General features: G+C 40.9%; 1 protein-coding gene across 3 annotated transcripts in view; it reads left to right on the top strand.

Annotated features, from left to right (window-relative positions):
• The window catches only part of LOC121572324 (equilibrative nucleoside transporter 1-like), a 64,910-nt gene that overhangs the window by 36,983 nt on the left and 7,331 nt on the right, over positions 1 to 20,596 (top strand). For all 3 annotated transcript variants that reach the window (XM_045226494.1, XM_045226495.1, XM_041884389.2), the window contains exons 5-9: positions 741 to 880; positions 10,392 to 10,526; positions 10,624 to 10,721; positions 11,201 to 11,279; positions 18,307 to 18,386. In XM_045226494.1, coding sequence (XP_045082429.1) covers positions 741 to 880; positions 10,392 to 10,526; positions 10,624 to 10,721; positions 11,201 to 11,279; positions 18,307 to 18,386 — 532 coding nt within the window. The remainder of the gene's footprint in view (positions 1 to 740; positions 881 to 10,391; positions 10,527 to 10,623; positions 10,722 to 11,200; positions 11,280 to 18,306; positions 18,387 to 20,596) is intronic.

Here is a 20,596-nt window from a genome sequence, read left to right on the forward strand (position 1 = left end):
CATAGAGATAGATAGAGGACTCATCATGGCTATAACCAGTTTTAGTATGGACATTGCCATTGTGGGCTTCCACCATTTTAAAGTAGTCAACTGGGTGGGGATTCCTATGAGATGGGAGCAATCAGCCAATGAAGAAGAAAGTGTACTACTTTAAAATGGAGATAGTCTCAATGGTGTTGCCAATGCTTTCACAGACACTATAATGGCACAGATACAAATATGAGTCCTCTATCTATCTCTATGGCCTGTTGTTCGCACGCATATCTGCCCTCTCATTGGCTAGAATGGTCCCACCTGATCTCGCCTCCTCCCGCCTGCCTTCCATCTTTGAGAACATGTATTTCCATTGTTAGAGTGGTCACTTGAATATCTTGCCAATATAATAGACAATCTTTGACTGGAGTAGGACTTTAATCTATTGCTGGACAAGCTAATATGATAATGTGTGCCTGTATTGAGCAGGCATGTTTAGAATCCCTTTGGGGTTCAACTTAGACGGTTGTACCCTTTGTACACTATTGTGCCGACCCAATCTGCACTGTGCTAGCTCAGATATTTTCTTTTCACATTTTCCTTTCCAGCATGGTTCCAGCAACTACAGTGGATCCATAGCCAGGCCAGCACATTTCAGCTTGGCCCAGCTCGGTTCAGTAGTGTAAAAAGTATACTATGCAGGATAACCACTTGTAATCAGCATAAGATTGACCTCAGATATTTCACTCCAACTCTGTAACTCCCAGGATTCCTCAGAAGTTTCGGATCATGGGCAGCCTGGCAGTGATTTTGGTGGTGTTTCTTCTGACGGCCATCTTGGTAAAAATAGAGATGGCACCCCTCCCCTTCTTCACGTTGACCATGATCAAGATTGTCATCATAAACTGTGAGTTTTTCCGGCCTTTCTAGGGTCCCTTTTTTGCCCCCTTCCTCCCTCTTTTTAACGTGTCAAATATTTTCCCCTTCAATCATCTGAGTTGTCCTGAAAGTAGAACTAGGCCTCAGCACCCTCAATGTCGTATGTCTTTATTTTACATTTTGGTAATTAGCAGATGCTCTTATCCAGGGCGACTTACAGTCAGTGCATTCAACTAAGGTAGAGAGAACAACCACATATTACAGTCATTGCAAATAATACAATTTGTCAATAAAGCATCTATCAGCAAAATCAGTGCTAGTAAGAAAAGACAAGTGTGAGTGTTAGTGCAAGAATGACACGTACAACAGTAAGGTATTCGTTTTGGGGGGGCATTCACAACTAGCAGGATAACAATAACTGAGTTGAGTTTTATTTCATTATATATGGCAGCTAGAAGCTGAATTGCGTATACAGGAAATTCAGGAAAAATAAATCAGGCTAATCAAGAAAGTAAAGAGGTCTGAAGAGGTCATGGACCAGAGAGTTGTTTTGATGTTTGAGAGAAGGAAACATCGATGCTCTGAGTGGAGGGAGCATCTCGATCACAGCTGGTCAGAGTCAAAAGACAGGCAGGTCAGTAGCCTCAGCTGCGCACCTGGTCATACTCCTTCGTAGACAATTAACTGTCTAGTCTTGCACTACCACTTGGGTAGTGCCACTGCTGCTACTAGGGCACTTACAGATGTCGGATCTTAATTTGACCCCCTTCGTCGCAGGATGAAAAATAGTCCTGCAGCAGGAGGATTTGAATGAAGAGTGAATATTTCAAATCGCCACCAAGGGGCAGCTGGAAGCGGTGTTTGTAGGATATACAATAATTTTGGTCCACCGGGCTTCAGTTCAAGTAACATATCTAGGCTATGTGCAGGCTACAGTGCATCTCTTGTAAATTCTCATGGATTATAATAAATTGACATATTTGTAGGGGGTAGATGTATCATTTTTTTAATCAATTGTTTTATTATACTGTATGTTCAAGGCAATCAATAGGCGGAATAAATTAGTGGTTGCATAAGTGGCAGTGTGGTCCAGTGGTTACAGCCATTGACCCTGGCACTCATATGCCAGAGTTTGCATGACTTTGAATCTGCCCCACTGCCCTTTGAGTTTTTAGAGGAAATAGTACTTTTCTAGTTACTCTCTGTGGGCTATACTTGTACTCTTACTCAAGTAATTTCTGAAGGAAGTAACTTACTTTTTACTCCATTATATTTTACCAAATCACTTCAGTTACATAGATATATTATATTATTAAATCGTTGCTGTCAGATGAAAACCTCGTAACTCCAAATTTGTTGTTTTTCATTTTTTTACATGAATCGATACTATTGGTTCCCGTTTACGTCTGTATGAACGTTTCACGACCCCTTGACCAATGAAATGTATTCAAAATAGCTTGTCATCAAAACTCGTAAGTCCATTTGCTCTCAAAGTTGTCCGTCAAACCCTGGATCTCCACCATGACTCTTGAAGGGAAGTGCACGTCTTTACTCCTGAGGATATTTTTTTGGTGGGTTCTTACCAAGTCGCTATCAGAGGTAAGTTGCACTATAATTACCTTTTTCCTTTGTAATATTATATATTTCTGGAGTAAAATAAGTATTTCTCAGATATAATTCTGCTATTGAAATTGTGTTTTGAGGGCGAGTGCAAATCAAATGGCTAGTTCGCCTGGAAACCCGACGTTGAATTGCATTGAATTCTACGTTGGGCAGAAATGATCATTTGAATCAGGAAAGTTTCCTCTCACGACCTCTACAAGCCAAAATGAATTAAAATTATATTTTAATGTACTTTACCGGTTGTCAGTGCGGTTGGTCCTTTTGGCGGTAGGAATGTGAGATAATATATCCACAGGAAAGTATAATTACATAAATCTTTCAAAACGCTGGTAATGTGTTCAGATTTCTATCACCTGAAACATGCGCAGAACCATGTAAACACATACACATGCTTCGTACAGTGGGGAAAAAATGTATTTAGTCAGCCACCAATTGTGCAAGTTCTCCCACTTAAAAATATGAGAGAGGCCTGTCATTTTCATCATAGGTACACGTCAACTATGACAGACAAATTGAGAAAATGTTTTCCAGAAAATCACATTGTAGGATTTTTAATGAATTTATTTGCAAATTATGGTGGAAAATAAGTATTTGGTCACCTACAAACAAGCAAGATTTCTGGCTCTCACAGACCTGTAACTTCTTCTTTAAGAGGCTCCTCTGTCCTCCACTCGTTACCTGTATTAATGGCACCTGTTTGAACTTGTTATCAGTATAAAAGACACCTGTCCACAACCTCAAACAGTCACACTCCAAACTCCACTATGGCCAAGACCAAAGAGCTGTCAAAGGACACCAGAAACAAAATTGTAGACCTGCACCAGGCTGGGAAGACTGAATCTGCAATAGGTAAGCAGCTTGGTTTTAAGAAATCAACTGTGGGAGCAATTATTAGGAAATGGAAGACATACAAGACCACTGATAATCTCCCTCGATCTGGGGCTCCACGCAAGATCTCACCCCGTGGGGTCAAAATGATCACAAGAACGGTGAGCAAAAATCCCAGAACCACACAGGGGGACCTAGTGAATGACCTGCAGAGAGCTGGGACCAAAGTAACAAAGCCTACCATCAGTAACACACTACGCCGCCAGGGACTCAAATCCTGCAGTGCCAGACGTGTCCCCCTGCTTAAGCCAGTACATGTCCAGGCCCGTCTGAAGTTTGCTAGAGTGCATTTGGATGATCCAGAAGAGGATTGGGAGAATGTCATATGGTCAGATGAAACCAAAATAGAACTTTTTGGTAAAAACTCAACTTGTCGTGTTTGGAGGACAAAGAATGCTGAGTTGCATCCAAAGAACACCATACCTACTGTGAAGCATGGGGGTGGAAACATCATGCTTTGGAGCTGTTTTTCTGCAAAGGGACCAGGACGACTGATCCGTGTAAAGGAAAGAATGAATGGGGCCATGTATCGTGATATTTTGAGTGAAAACCTCCTTCCATCAGCAAGGGCATTGAAGATGAAACGTGGCTGGGTCTTTCAGCATGACAATGATCCCAAACACACCGCCCGGGCAACGAAGGAGTGGCTTCGTAAGAAGCATTTCAAGGTCCTGGAGTGGCCTAGCCAGTCTCCAGATCTCAACCCCATAGAAAATCTTTGGAGGGAGTTGAAAGTCTGTGTTGCCCAGCGACAGCCCCAAAACATCACTGCTCTAGAGGAGATCTGCATGGAGGAATGGGCCAAAATACCAGCAACAGTGTGTGAAAACCTTGTGAAGACTTACAGAAAACGTTTGACCTGTGTCATTGCCAACAAAGGGTATATAACAAAGTATTGAGAAACTTTTGTTATTGACCAAATACTTATTTTCCACCATAATTTGCAAATAAATTCATTAAAAATCCTACAATGTGATTTTCTGGATTTTTTTTTTCTCATTTTGTCTGTCATAGTTGACGTGTACCTATGATGAAAATTACAGGCCTCTCTCATCTTTTTAAGTGGGAGAACTTGCACAATTGGTGGCTGACTAAATACTTTTTTTCCCCACTGTAAGTATGCATGCGTCTCGTGCATGTATTTTTTATCTTGTGTGCATGCTTCAGGTGATAGAAATCAGAACGCATTCCTACCGCCAAAAGGACCAACCTCACGGACAACCGGTAATGTATGTTAAAATATAATTTTATTCAACATTCTGGCTTGTAGAGGTTCTGAGAGGATTCAAATGCTAATTGCTGCCTGACATAGAAATCAATGCAATTCAACATCGGGTTTCCAGGCAAATGGTTAATTAGCGTTAGCTAACCCAGAATCTGACAACGTTTAATCTCCTGTTTTTAGCTCCCCATATTATCTCTGCTTGTTGGCTAACTATCCACCTTGTCATTGACATAAAGAGTGAACAGATTAATCAGATGTGTGTGGCAATAACTAACTAGCTATCACATTAGGTTGCCACTAGATACGCTGGCTAAGCTAGCTAGCTAGCTGCAGTGTCAACCATGTAGCTAACTTACATTAGCTAGATTAACCGGTCAGTCCAGCGCAGCATTCTCCCACTCCATTTCTCACTCGTGTGTGTGTGTGTGTGTGTGTGTGTGCATGTGTGCGCGCGTGTGTCTAAATGTCATTCTGTTTTTATGACAAGCCCTATAAGCACATCTGTCAGTGTATCAACTCAGTAAGCTGTTTGTGCCATATACTACACTGAACAAAAATATAAACGCAACATGCAACAATTTCAAAGATTTTAATGAGTTACAGTTCATAGAAGGAAATCAGCCAATTGAAATGAAAACATTATGCCCTAATCTATGGATTTCACATGACTGGGCAGGGGCACAGACATGGATGGACCTGAGAGGGCATAGGCCCACCCACTTGGGAGCAAGGCCCAGCCAATTATAATGAGTTTTTCCCCACAAAAGGGCTTTATTATTATAGACACACCCCTCCCCTCCTCAGACGATCCCGCTGGTGTAGAAACTGGATGTGGAGGTCCTGGGCTGGTGTGGTTACACGTGGTCTGTGTTTGTGAGGCCAGTTGGACGTACTGCCAAATTCTCTAAAACGATGTTGGAGGCGGCTTATGGTAGAAAATGAACATTAAATTATCTGACAACAGCTTTGTTGGGAATTCCTGCAGTCAGTATGCCAGTTGCACGCTCCCTCAAAACTTGAGACATCTGTGACATTGTTGTGTGACAAAGAGTGGCCTTTTATTGTCCCCAGCACAAGATGCACCTGTGTATTGATCATGCTGTTTAATCAGCTTCTTGATATGCTACACCTGTCAGCTGGATGGATTATCTTGGCAAAGGAGAAATGCTCACTAACAGGGATGTAAACACATTTGTGCAAAACATTTGAGAGAAATAACCTTTTTGTGATTATGGGAAATTTCTGGGATCTTTTATTTCAGCTCATAAAACAATGTACATGTTGCGTTTATATTTTTGTTCAATATAGAAATACAAATATGTGTGTGTGTGTGTCTTTTTATTTACAGCTTGTTGTGGCATCACCGAGAGGGAAGAGAATGGGCCATCCAAGAAAAGAAAATACCCTTCAATGTGGAAAGGAGTGGTTCGTAAGAGGAGGATGTAGGGTAAACATTCTACCTTGGCAAGAAAAAAATGATTGAGTTGACTGGCAATTAGTATCTGCACTGTTTGATCATTTATTACTTATATGATTCTTTCCTTATTACCTACCTTGATGTTTAATTCCATGCTGAAATGTGTCTGATTTGCATACTAGTAACATGATCGATAGTGACATGTCGATATTGATTGTTGTTTGACTGTTGTACCACTTACCTGATCCTCCTTGATATTTCATTCTGAGTGAAAAAAATGTAACATCACACTTGGTGTAAATCTTTTTAGTAGGCATTCACCATCACATGTAGACTACTTGAAATTGTGTTGTGAAATACATTTTCATCAATGCTATTGAAATGTTTAAATTATTCCAATGTCTTGAGTACCATTTACAGTGAGGGAAAAAAGTATCTGATTTTGTACGTTTGCCCACTGACAAAGAAATGATCAGTCTATATTTTAATGGTAGGTTTATTTGAACAGTGAGAGACAGAATAACAACAAAAAAATCCAGAAAAACGGATGTCAAAAATGTTATAAATTGATTTGCATTTTAATGAGGGAAATAAGTATTTAACCCCCTCTCAATCAGAAAGATTTCTGGCTCCCAGGTGTCTTTTATACAGGTAACGAGCTGAGATTAGGAGCACACTCTTAAAGGGAGTGCTCCTAATCTCAGTTTGTTACCTGTATAAAAGACACCTGTCCACAGAAGCAATCAATCAATCAGATTCCAAACTCTCCACCATGGCCAAGACCAAAGAGCTCTCCAAGGATGTCAGGGACAAGATTGTAGACCTACACAAGGCTGAAATGGGCTACAAGACCATCGGCAAGCAGCTTGGTGAGAAGGAGACAACAGTTGGTGCGATTATTTGCAAATGGAAGAAACACAAAAGACCTGTCAATCTACCTCGGCCTGGGGCTCCATGCAAGATCTCACCTTGTGGAGTTGCAATGATCATGAGAACGGTGAGGAATCAGCCCAGAACTACACGGGAGGATCTTGTCAATGATCTCAAGGCAGCAGGGACCATAGTCACCAAGAAAACAATTGGTAACACATTACGCCGTGAAGGACTGAAATCCTGCAGCGCCCACAAGGTCCCCCTGCTCAAGAAAGCACATATACAGGCCCGTCTGAAGTTTGCCAATGAACATCTGAATGATTCAGAGGAGAACTGGGTGAAAGTGTTGTGGTCAGATGAGACCAAAATTGAGCTCTTTGGCATCAACTCAACTCGCCGTGTTTGGAGGAGGAGGAATGCTGCCTATGACCCCAAGAACACCATCCCCACCGTCAAACATGGAGGTGGAAACATTAAGCTTTGGGGGTGTTTTTCTGCTAAGGGGACAGGATAACTTCACCGCATCAAAGGGACGATGGACGGGGCCATGTACCGTCAAATCTTGGGTGAGAACCTCCTTCCCTCAGCCAGGGCATTGAAAATGGGTCGTGGATGGGTATCCCAGCATGACAATGACCCAAAACACATGGCCAAGGCAACAAAGGAGTGGCTCAAGAAGAAGCACATTAAGGTCCTGGAGTGGCCTAGCCAGTCTCCAGACCTTAATCCCATAGAAAATCTCTGGAGGGAGCTGAAGGTTCGAGTTGCCAAACGTCAGCCTCAAAACCTTAATGACTTGGAGAAGATCTGCAAAGAGGAGTGGGACAAAATCCCTCCTGAGATGTGTGCAAACCTGGTGGCCAACTACAAGAAACGTCTGACCTCTGTGATTGCCAACAAGGGTTTTGCCACCAAGTACTAAGTCATGTTTTGCAGAGGGGTCAAATACTTATTTCCCTCATTAAAATGCAAATCAATTTATAACATTTTTGACATGCGTTTTTCTGGATTTTTGTTGTTGTTATTCTGTCTCTCACTGTTCAAATAAACCTACCATTAAAGTTATAGACTGATCATGTCTTTGTCAGTGGGCAAACGTACAAAATCAGCAGGGGATCAAATACTTTTCACCCTCACTGTACCTTTTTCTGAAATTGAGCACATTAATAGATATTAAGCTAACTTTGAATAAGACCGTAATTGAAACTGTACAGCCTACGAACTTAGTTTGATGTGAGTCTTTATTGGAGACTACTTAGGGTGTATTCATTACGGAAACCGTTTACTGTTTAATTAAGAACCAAACGGAAGCAAACAGGGACCTACCTGAATTTGTCCAATAGAAACTGTAGTTAGCATTTTCCGTTTGGAGTAAACGGTTTCTGTTGCAATATGTTTTGCAACAGAATCTGCGTACTGATTACACCTCTGTGCTGGAGTACATCTGCAAGATGGTGCTGGCAGGTTTAAATAATAAATGAATGTCAAATCAATTGCACTAAGTAGTTTTCCTTTTTGTTTTCTGTCACAGTTTAGGAAAACATAAAAAAATTACCTAACTAAATTTGTAACTAGTAGGTTACTTAAGTAGTTTTCTGACCGGATACTTTGTTACTCTCACTTGAGTAGTTTCTTATTAGGGCTACTTTTACTTTTACTTGAGTAAATTACAATCTAAGTAACAGTAATTTTACTTAAGTACAGATTTTCAGTACTCTACCCACCTCTGCAAATTATACATAGCCTAACTATAAAACCTGGGCGAGCATACACACTGGAGGAAAGTTTATTGTTATACAGTAGGCCTACATCTGTCAATCAACTGATGGCCCAAATCAGTTCATCAACTTTAGCCAGGGAAACACAAACAGTAGCCTATTAACAAGGGGCCTATTGCCACCATTGATGGCACTAGATTATCGCATGTTGATGTTTCGTTAAACCATCAATATGCTCTAAATTCATCCACACAGCTGATCTCAATTGCAACCATTATTGGTCACATCACATCAAGATGATGTTGGTGTTACCTTAGTCAGAGATCTGTATATAATGATGAGATGCTCATGTCTCTGCCCTAACAATGGGAGTCGTTTTCCCAAAGGCAGGAAGGCAGGCGACAAATGTAGGTCTGCATATGAAGGCCATAGAAACGCATTGGGCTTATTCTGGACAGATTTTGGCAAGAGTGAGCCCTCTTACTTTGCCTCTTCCTCTCTGCCTTAGTTCTGCTTGCAACCAAAGTATTTCAAGATACAGAATGTTCACCCTGTGGATGGTATTGTCATCGAAACAACTTAGTCCTTTTTGAACCAACTAAGGGCGATTTATCTATTTGACAAACATTCCGTACAATAGAAATAAAGTATTTCCTTGTTTACCACGGCAAATCTACTTTGGCAATTTACCCGACACTTTGTATGAATGGAAACTAATGTTGGTGTAGCCTACTCTTATTATTTTATTTGTTTCCTATTTATGTTATCCAAAAGTGTCTGGGTGAAATATCCCTGGACTGTCCATATTTGAAATGTGTAACTAAATCAAGTCAATTGGGGGGATTGAGTTATTTTTGCCAGAAGGGAGTAAGCCAGAATCGAACCCACACTGACATGGTAGGCCTATATCTGCGCCCTGAAGGCAACGGCCCTAACCGCTAGACCATCCCAGGCCACGATTGAACTGAATTTTGACAAGTCACTCGTAACCTTAGGATACACTTCATACGTGTACGTCATAGCCTAGTGAAGACCAATATCTATTTTGTGTTATTAAGCTATATTTAATGACGGTGGTTGATATGTATGGATGCATTTCAGAAACACTGTTGCATTAGTAGGGCCTAGAGATATGATTTTGATAGCAGGCCTGATCCCAATGACTCAACTGCCCCCGCATGGATAGAAAGAGAACTGCACATTTTCAAGGAATCACAAGGCTCATTTGAATTTCCTGATGTAGCAGGACATTTCTCCCTGACAAAAGAGTGATCAAGTTAAGATCCACAATCTGTAGGCTCACCACACATTTGATAAAAGGTAATAGCGGTAACATTGTTTACAATTCATTTCTATTGAGCACAACATAATCCAAAACACAACCAAAGCAAATGCATCCAACAAGTTTGTAGAGTCACAAGTCTGATGTAGTCATTGTGTGCTAGGAATATAGGACCAAATACAAAAATGTTGACTAATTTAATACACTATAATTGAATTTGTTCAAATACTTATGACAAATAATTTCATTTCTAAATGGTAAAACAGATATGTATGAGAATACCCTCAAATAAAAGGCATTCTGTTCTGTCACCTCATGAAACACCTCCAAATACTAGAGTATACAGTAGAGACAAATTAAAAGATTTAGCTTCATTGTCCAAATAAATATGTAGGGGAGTGTACGAGCGATAATTGGGGCATATTGGAATCACTGTCTGAGTAGTTATTCATTTGTCAAGCGATAATTCCTTGTTGTTGTATGACTGGACTGTTTTTTTTACAACCTCTTCAGCCTTTGGCGCTATCCTGCAGGGTAGTCTGTTTGGCATGGCAGGCCTAATGCCTGCCAAATACACCACGCCCATCATGAGTGGGCAAGGCCTGGCGGGCACTTTCGCTGCCTTCTCCATGATCTGTGCTATCGCAAGTAAGTCTGAGAGATGATACACCTTTTTTAAGAGGGGGCAACCGTGGCATTTCAAAATCAACTCTCTCTCACTCTCTCTCTCTCTCTCCTTCACCAGGTGGCTCAGAGATAAATGATGCTGCTTTTGGATACTTCATCACAGCCTGTGCAGTGATCTTATTGGCCATAATATCCTATGTGGTCCTCCCTAAACTGGTAATAACTGAACTCTGGATTTAATATGTTATTACATACATTTGGCTGAAAATGTGCTTAGGAGAGTCTACTCAATGATAATAAGTAATGCAAGTAATACTTTCGGGCAATTTTACCGTAATAGAATTACGGTGAAATCTCCCTCAGTTTTATTCTTTGTATTTGCACAGTGTTTCCTGTAAATTCTCTTCGGAAATTGTTAAAAGTAGTCCTTGTGCATAGAGTTTTATGGTTTGTTAAACTTTGAAATCAATGTATTTTCTTTGGTATACATTTTAAAGTGAAACATCTGAGTCTCAGCGTAATTCCGTTACCCTGGTTACCCTTTCACAACTTTTCATTCACTACTTATTAATTTCCCAGTGTTGTTAAAGAAAACAAGATATGTAATACCTCCATTTGAGCCATTCCAGTTGATCTCTTCCGTTTAACGACCATCCCCAGTGTGAAATAATTGGTCATTCTGAACCTTACTTTAGGAGTTCTACCAATATTATAAGAGCCAAAGTGGAAACAGGGTTAGTGATGAGGAGAACAAGCTGGATCTTCTCAAGAAAGGTAAAATGACAGCAATTTCTGTTTCTTATATTTGTGAAAATATTAAATGTAGAAATAAGAGAATTGTCCTTTTTATTTTATTGTATAGAAAAGTAAATCTAAGACACCCATTGAATATATTTCTATTCAAACATATTTGTATTACCAATTTTATCAATCATGGAAGATAGCAATATATTAAAGGAGCAATCTGCAATTGCTACATACATTTTTGGACATTTAAATTCATGATATATAGCATTGATTCTTAAAGAATATACAGTGAGGGAAAAAAGTATTTGATCCCCTGCTGATTTTATACGTTTGCCCACTGACAAAGACATGATCAGTCTATAATTTTAATGGTAGGTTTATTTGAACAGTGAGAGACAGAATACAACAAAAAAAATCCAGAAAAACGCATGTCAAAAATGTTATAAATTGATTTGCATTTTAATGAGGGAAATAAGTATTAGACCCCTCTGCAAAACATGACTTAGTACTTGGTGGCAAAACCCTTGTTGGCAATCACAGAGGTCAGACGTTTCTTGTAGTTGGCCACCAGGTTTGCACACATCTCAGGAGGGATTTTGTCACACTCCTCTTTGCAGATCTTCTCCAAGTCATTAAGGTTTCGAGGCTGACGTTTGGCAACTCGAACCTTCAGCTCCCTCCACAGATTTTCTATGGGATTAAGGTCTGGAGACTGGCTAGGCCACTCCAGGACCTTAATGTGCTTCTTCATGAGCCAATCCTTTGTTGCCTTGGCCGTGTGTTTTGGGTCATTGTCATGCTGGAATACCCATCCACGACCCATTTTCAATGCCCTGGCTGAGGGAAGGAGGTTCTCACCCAAGATTTGACGGTACATGGCCCCGTCCATCGTCCCTTTGATGCGGTGAAGTTGTCCTGTCCCCTTAGCAGAAAAACACCCCCAAAACATAATGTTTCCACCTCCATGTTTGACGGTGGGGATGGTGTTCTTGGGGTCATAGGCAGCATTCCTCCTCCTCCAAACACGGTGAGTTGAGTTGATGCCAAAGACCTCGATTTTGGTCTCATCTGACCACAACACTTTCACCCAGTTCTCCTCTGAATCATTCAGATGTTCATTGGCAAACTTCAGACGGGCCTGTATATGTGCTTTCTTGAGCAGGGGGACCTTGCGGGCACTGCAGGATTTCAGTCCTTCACGGCATAGTGTGTTACCAATTGTTGTTTTTGGTGACTATGGTCCCAGCTGCCTTGAGATCATTGACAAGATCCTCCCGTGTAGTTCTGGGCTGATTCCTCACTGTTCTCATGATCATTGCAACTCCACGAGGTGAGATTTTGCATGGAGCCCCAGGCCAAGGGAGATTTACAGTTATTTTGTGTTTCTTCCATTTGCGAATAATCGCACCAACTGTCGTCACCTTCTCACCAAGCTGCTTGGCGATGGTCTTGTAGCCCATTCCAGCCTTGTGTAGGTCTACAATCTTGTCCCTGACATCCTTGGAGAGCCCTTTGGTCTTGGCCATGGTGGAGAGTTTGGAATCTGATTGATTGATTGCTTCTGTGAACAGGTGTCTTTTATACAGGTAACAAACTGAGATTAGGAGCACTCCCTTTAAGAGTGTGCTCCTAATCTCAGCTCGTTACCTGTTGTGATGTCACGAGAGGCTACACAGCTTTCAGCGGGATTGCTCAAGTAGTGCAAGGAGACCAGGTTCAACCAAAACAAGGATTTTATTAAAGGTCTTGGGAAACTAACGAAAGTATAACACCATTCTGTTCTCTGGTGGCTCTTTAAGGGTTAACAGTTCAGGGATGTCTCTTCCACATCCAAAATCATAACTCTCCCTCGCTCAAATAACTTTTCCCCAGTCTTACTGTATTCCACGTTGCAGCTAGTGGCCAACCCAGCAAAACGTCCTTCCAAATGTCCCACACGTATTTCCACAGGTGCATATATCCAAAGGTGAGTATTTCCCAAAGGTAAGTATCTCCAAATCCTTATATTCCTCATGGAAGTGGACGTGCAGCACTCTTGTCCTCCAGAGAGCCCAGCTTGGAGACTGTGTCTCTTCCCTTCCCAAACCTTCAGCTCATCAGCTCCTCATTTGTTTCAGCTGCGTGGGAAGATTGGCCATAGAGGGGTGGAGTTCCCGACCATACCAGCAGATGGAGCCATAGCTGTCTGGGTTTGCAGCAACCTCAGGGGGATGTAACGTCCCTCCAGGACACAGCCTCTCGTGACATCACACTGTATAAAAGACACCTGGGAGCCAGAAATCTTTCTGATTGAGAGGGGGTCAAAAACGTATTTCCCTCATTAAAATGCAAATCAATTTATAACATTTTTGACATGCGTATTTTCTGGATTTTTGTTGTTGTTATTCTGTCTCTCACTGTTCAAATAAACCTACCATTAAAATTATAGACTGATCATTTCTTTGTCAGTGGGCAAACGTACAATATCAGCAGGGGATCAAATACTTTTTTCCCTCACTGTAACGTATAATCAATTGTATATAATCAATTGTACATAAAGCTAGCAAATATATAAATTATTGTTGATGATGAACTAAGCAATGTTATCCATTCCAAATGAATGACATAATTGTATTCTGGGATTATTTTGTAAATGATCTTACCCACTGGGCACACACTGGTTGAACCAATGTGGAATAGACGTTGAATTGACGTCTGTGACCAGTGGGTAGTTGTCTAACCCCACCTGAACCCAAAATATAAGCGGGTCCATCCTTGCAAACATTAGAAAAAGTTTACGTTTAAAATGATGCTCCGTCTCAAAATGCGCATCAGCCAATACCCTATGCAAGTAGCCTTGTAGGCTTTTTGAATGGTCTTCAATGGGCAAAAATGTAGATCAATGATCTTCAGCGCAAAGACATCTGACAGAAGTAAATGTATCCACAAACACTAATATATTTTTTCGAGACTGTATCTTATATGACACCGTTTTCATGAATTTGATCATATACTCACCAAGCCCATTCAAAAGACCATGGACATGAACATGGCAGTATGATGTAGGAACGTGTAATAAAGGGTATTATACAATCGTTGATGTAGTTGTACGTGATACAACTCTACATGTATACCTGTTCCCATAAGATAACCTGCCACATTTAGCCCTATGCTAACCTGACCAGGTGGCAGTGATTATATCCGGTAACAAGTTCTGCATCAGCCAATTACAAATGTTGATGTAGATGGACGTGATGGAATACTTTTCAATCAGAACATCCTTAACAGTAGTCAAGCGGTTCCCGATAGTCAATGGTACTACAACATACACAAAATGTCAACTGAATGATTTGCTCACAGTTTAGTGAGCCTGGCTCCTGGTTCTTGTCACCTTTTGCGGCAAGTTCGAATCCCAGGTGAGATATTGTTTATTCTTTTGAAATGTAGAATTACAATTATTGTGATAGTGTTGCGAAGGGAAGTGCAGCCAAAACCTTGTAAATGAAGATGAAATCAAATCAAAATAATGGGTATTTGTCACATGCGTCGTAAACAACAGGTGTAGACTAACAGTGAAATGCTTACTTATGAGTCATTTCCAACAATGCAGAGTTAAGATAAAGATTTTTTATTTTTTTTAAGTGACAGGAGGAATAGTCTAAATACACAGTGAACAACGAATAACAATAACAAGTAAAAGTAGGCTAACATGCCTATACTATATACAGGGAGTACCAGTAGCCTACCAAGTCGATGTGCAGGGGTACCAGGTGATTACAAATCTATATTATAATATGCTAAGGATTCTAAGCTGCGGGAAAGTCTCCTCCTACAATTTTGGGCCGATGTTCTTCATTTTAGGCTCAAAAGAAGGTCCTCCCACATCGGATGATCCACTTTATAATCCAGTGTGTTATGTATTTTTGTTTATTTTCCCGGTTTTTGTGTTTGGAATGGCACAGTTACTATTGCATCATCCTGCCAATACTAGGTTACTATGACGTTACTGAAGAAAGGAGTTTTCAAAATTCTAACTGTGATAATTATTGTATCATAATTTATCCCATGATGACTTGACTCCCGCCCCCCCTCCAACCCTATAAAAGGGACCCCGGCCCTTCTAAAAGTAATTCATAGTCTTATTTATCATTCACAATGCCCAGAAGATGCAGAGCATCCACCAGCCGCCCTGTCCGCAGGTGCCTCTGCCCCACCTGACCTAGCCCCAAGTGAATTAGCATATGTGATATTTGCACAAAAAAATATGTACGCAAATTAATCTCTATTGAACAAAATACATCTGCAATTCTGGAGTCCTATTTTGACAGTAAAATTATAACAACAATAGCCTAATTGTCAAACCAAAATGAATGCCAATCACTGATTTAGGTATTGCACATAGTATATATATACATTACCAGTCAAAAGTTTGGACACACCTACTCATTCCAGGGTTTTTCTTTATTTTTTATTATTTTCTACATTGTAGAATAATAGTGAAAACATCAAAACTATGAAATAACACATATGGAATCATGTAGTAACCAATAAAGTGTTAAACAAATCAAAATATATTTTATATTTGAGGTTCTTCAAAGTAGCCACCCTTTGCCTTGATGCCAGCTTTGCACACTCTTGGCATTCTCTCAACCTGCTTCATGAGGAATGCTTTTCCAACAGTCTTGAAGGAGTTCCCACATATGCTGAGCACTTGTTGGCTGCTTTTCCTTCACTCTGCGGTCCAACTCATCCCAAACCATCTCAGTTGGGTTGAGGTCGGGTGAATGTGGAGGCCAGGTCATCTGATGCAGCACTCCATCACTCTCCTTGGTCAAATAGCCCTTACACAGCCTGGAGGTGTGTTTTGGATCATTGTCCTGTTGAAAAACAAATGATAGTCCCACTAAGCGCAAACCAGATGGGATGGCGTATCGCTGCAGAATGCTGTGGTAGCCATGCTGGTTAAGTGTGCCTTGAATTCTAAATAAATCACTGACAGTGTCACCAGCAAAGCACCACCACATCTCCTCCTCCATGCTTCACGGTGGGAACCACACATGCAGAGATCATCCGTTCACCTACTCTGCGTCTCACAAAGACACTGTTTGGAACCAAAAATCTCAAATTTGGACTCATCATACCAAAGGACAGATTTCCACCATTCTAATGTCCATTGGTCGTGTTTCTTGGCCCAAGCAAGTCTCTTCTTATTATTGGTGTCCTTTAGTAGTGGTTTCTTTGCAACAATTCGACCATGAAGGCCTGATTCATGCAGTCTCCTCTGAACAGTTGATGTTGAGATGTGTACGTTACATGAACTCTGTGAAGCATTAATTTGGGCTGGTAACTCTAATGAATTTATCCTCTACAGCAGAGGTAACTCTGGGTCTTTCTTTCCTGTGGCAGTCCTCATGAGTGCCAGTTTCATCATAGTGATTGATGGTTTTTGCGACTGCACTTGAAGAAACTTTCAAAGTTCTTGAAATTTTCCAGATTGACTGACCTTCATGTCTTAAAGTAATGATGGACTGCCGTTTCTTTTTGCTTATTTGAGCTGTTCTTGCCATAATATGGACTTGGTCTTTTACCCAATAGGACTACCTTCTGTATACCACCCCTACCTTGTCACAACACAACTGATGGGCTTCAACGCATTAAGAAGGAAAGAAATTCCACAAATTAACTTTTAACAACCTGTTAATTAAAATGCATTCCAGGTGACTACCTCATGAAGCTGGTTGAGAGAATGCCAATAGTGTGCAAAGCTGTCATCAAGGCAAAGTGTGGCTACTTCGAAGAATCTCAAATATATAATATATTTTTATTTGTTTAACAATTTGTTGGTTACTACATGATTCCATATGTGTTATTTCATAGTTTTGATGTCTTCACTATTATTCTACAATGTAGAAAATAGTAAAAATAAAGAAAAACCCTTGAATGAGTAGGTGTGTCCAAACTTTTGACTGGTACTGTATATATATAAAATTCAAAATAAAATAGCTAGATGATCCTATGACCAAGGATCATTTAGCTATTTTTATTTATTTTAGGACCCCTGAAGGTATAATTTTTTTAAATATATAAAACAATTATTTGATGAAACATTGAATTTGGCCGGTCCCGGGCCCTTAAGACCATAGGGGATTTTAACAGAAAAGCTTGACACAAAGGGGCTCAAACCCATGCTTAACTTGCACTGTTGATTTTGAGTCAACCACTTTAGCAATGTGTACCACCTGGAAGCGGTGGTGATAATCGTGCATGACAGTTATTTGACAAGTCCATAAGGCTCTGTCTTTTTTGGGGGAGGTACGATAAACGTACATGTTGTATACACCTCATTTATATTTAAAAGTACATGAATGTGTGTGAAACTGATAAACTAAAATGTGGGATTTTGTCATATGTGAAAACGTGCCTCTTGAATTGTTCTAACGTTAGAAGCTAGTAGCCTAGTCAAGGATGCATCACGCAATATTGCCACACTACAATTGTGAGAGACCAAGTAGAACAAATGTAACCTTGAATTTGGAGGTTTAAAATATCCCTCTTGTGGCCAAGACCTATTTTCAGAAATGATATTGCTTGGTGGATATAAAGTCTAAGATCCTTGATAGGCTGATGCAGAATTTGTTAGAGGAAATAATCACCAGCCAGCTGGTCAGGTTAGGGCTAAATGTGCCAGGTTATTTTATGGGAACAGCTATCAGTACATGTAGCGTTGTATAACGTGCAACTGGCTGATGCACATTTTGAGACGGAGCAAAAAATGTTACTTAAACCTATTCTAATGTTCGTAAGTATGGCCCGAAGCATGCTTTACTCCTGTTTGTAAACAATTTTATTGTAAACAAACACTCTATAGCCTCAAAACATGGTTAAAACTTGAATGTTTATATCATGGATGGTCAGTCCTTGCATCCATAGCTCTGTCTATGAATTTGAGAGTGGTTAAATTTCTCCAGCCCCATCCCTTAGCTGTTTACTGAAACAGTGGTGGGGTATCCGCTTTGTTATTGTTTGAACTGCAGATTACCCCTTTAATGGATTGCCTCGTTCCTTACCCCCTCAGAAAATGCTACAGAGAATAGACCCGTTTTCAAACAAGGAGAAGAGGAGCAAAACGTGTCCATGTTGACCATCTTCAAGAAGGTAAATTATGTTGCTGAAGTTCAGCTTTATTGCGGGACTGAAATGTAAAGGCAATGCTCCCGTGTTAGCGGAGACTGCATTCACGCCACGGTAAACGCTGCGGAAATTAGCTTTACATTTTGATGGTGCAATCTGTAACGCTTCAGTTAATCAAATCAAACTTGATTTATATAATACATTTCAGACACGGATGCAATACAATGCACTTCACAGGAAAATGAATAAAAACAATGAAAAGACCATGAGACAAACAATATATATGCAGTGCATTTGGAAAATATTCAGACCCCCTGACTCTTTCCACAATTTGTTACGTTACAGCCTTATTCTAAAATGGATACAATAGTTTTTTCCCCTCATCAATTTACACACAATACCCCATAATGACAAAGCAAAAATTGGTTTTTAGATATAACAAAAATAAAATACATTTACCTAAGTTTTCAGACCCTTTACTCAGTATTTTGTTGAAGCACCTTTGGCAGCAATTACAGCATTGACTCTTCTTGGGTATGACGCTACAAGCTTGGCACACCTGTATTTGGGGAGTTTCTCCCATTCCACTCCTGCGTTGTCTTGGCTGTGTGCTTAGGGTCGTTGTCCTGGTGGAAGGTCGACCTTCATCCCAGTCTGAGGTCCTGAGCGCTCTGGAGCAGGTTTTCATCAAAGATCTCTCTGTACTTTGCTACGTTAATCTTTTCCTCGATCCTGACTAGTCTCTCAATCCCTGCTGCTGAAAAATATCCCACAGCATGATGCTGCCTCCACCATGCTTCACCGTAGGGATGGTGCCAGATTTCCTCCAGACGTGAAGCTTGGCATTCAGGCCAAAGAGTTCAATCTTGGTTTCATCAGACCAGAGAATCTTGTTTCTCATGGTCTGAGAGTCTTTAAGTGCCTTTTGGCAAACTCCAAGCGGGCTGTCGTGTGTTTTACTGAGGAGTGGCTTCCGTCTGGCCACTCTACCATAAAGGCCTAACTGGTGGAGTGGTGCAGAGATAGTTGTCCTTCTGGAAGGTTCATCTCCACAGAGGAACTCTAGAGCTTTGTCAGAGTGACCATCGGGTTCTTGGTCACCTCCCTGACCAAGGCCCTTCTCCCCCGATTGCTCAGTTTGGCCGGGCCGCAAGCTCTAGGAAGAGTCTTGGTGGTTCCAAACTTCTTCTATTTAAGAATGATGGAGGCCACTGTGTTCTTGGGGACCTTCAATGCTGCAGAAATGTTTTGGTACCCTTCCTCAGATCTGTGCCTCTTGCAATCCTGTCTCGGAGCTCTACGGACAATTCCTTTGAATTGGCTTGGTTTTTGCTCTGACATGCATTGTCAACAGTGGGACCTTATATAGACAGGTGTGCCTTTCCAAATCATGTCCAATCAATTCAATTTACCACAGGTGGACTCCAATCAAGTTGTAGAAACATCTCAAGGATGTCCAATGGAAATAGAATGCACCTGAGCTCAATTTCGACAAGATTCTCTGGTCTGATGAAACCAAGATTGAACTCTTTGGCCTGAATGCCCAGCGTCACGTCTGGAGGAAACCTGGCACCATCCCTACAGTGAAGCATGGTGGTGGCAGCATCATGCTGTGGAGATGGTTTTCAGCAGCAGGGACTAGGAGACTAGTCAGAATCAAGGGAAAGATGAACGGAGTAAAGTACAGAGAGATCCTTGATAAAAACCTGCTCCAGAGCGCTCAGGACCTCAGACTGGGGCGAAGGTTCACCTTCCAACAGGACAACGACCCTAAGCACACAGCCAAGACAACGCAGGAGTGGCTTCAGGACAAGTCTCTGAATGTCTTTGAGTGGCCCAGCCAGATCCCAGACTTGAACCCGATCTAACATCTCTGGAGAGACCTGAAAATAGCTGTGCAGCGACGCTCCCCACCCAACCTGACAGAGCTTGAGAGGATCTGCAGAGAAGAATGGGAGAAACTCCCCAAATACAGGTGTGCCAAGCTTGTATCGTCATACCCAAGAAGACTTGAGGCTGTAATCGCTGCAAAAGGGGCTTCAACAAAGAACTGAGTAAAGGTTCTGAATACTTATGTAAATGTCTTATTAAAGTTTTTTTTTTGTGTGTGTGCAAATATTAATAAAACCTGTTTTTTCTTTGTCATTATGGGGTATAGTGTGTAGATTGATGAGGAAAAAACAATTTAATCCATTTTAGAATAAGGCTGTAACGTAACAAAATGTGGAAAAAGT

The sequence above is a fragment of the Coregonus clupeaformis genome, chromosome 17 (genome assembly GCF_020615455.1).
Source record: "Coregonus clupeaformis isolate EN_2021a chromosome 17, ASM2061545v1, whole genome shotgun sequence".
Lineage (NCBI taxonomy): Eukaryota > Metazoa > Chordata > Actinopteri > Salmoniformes > Salmonidae > Coregonus > Coregonus clupeaformis.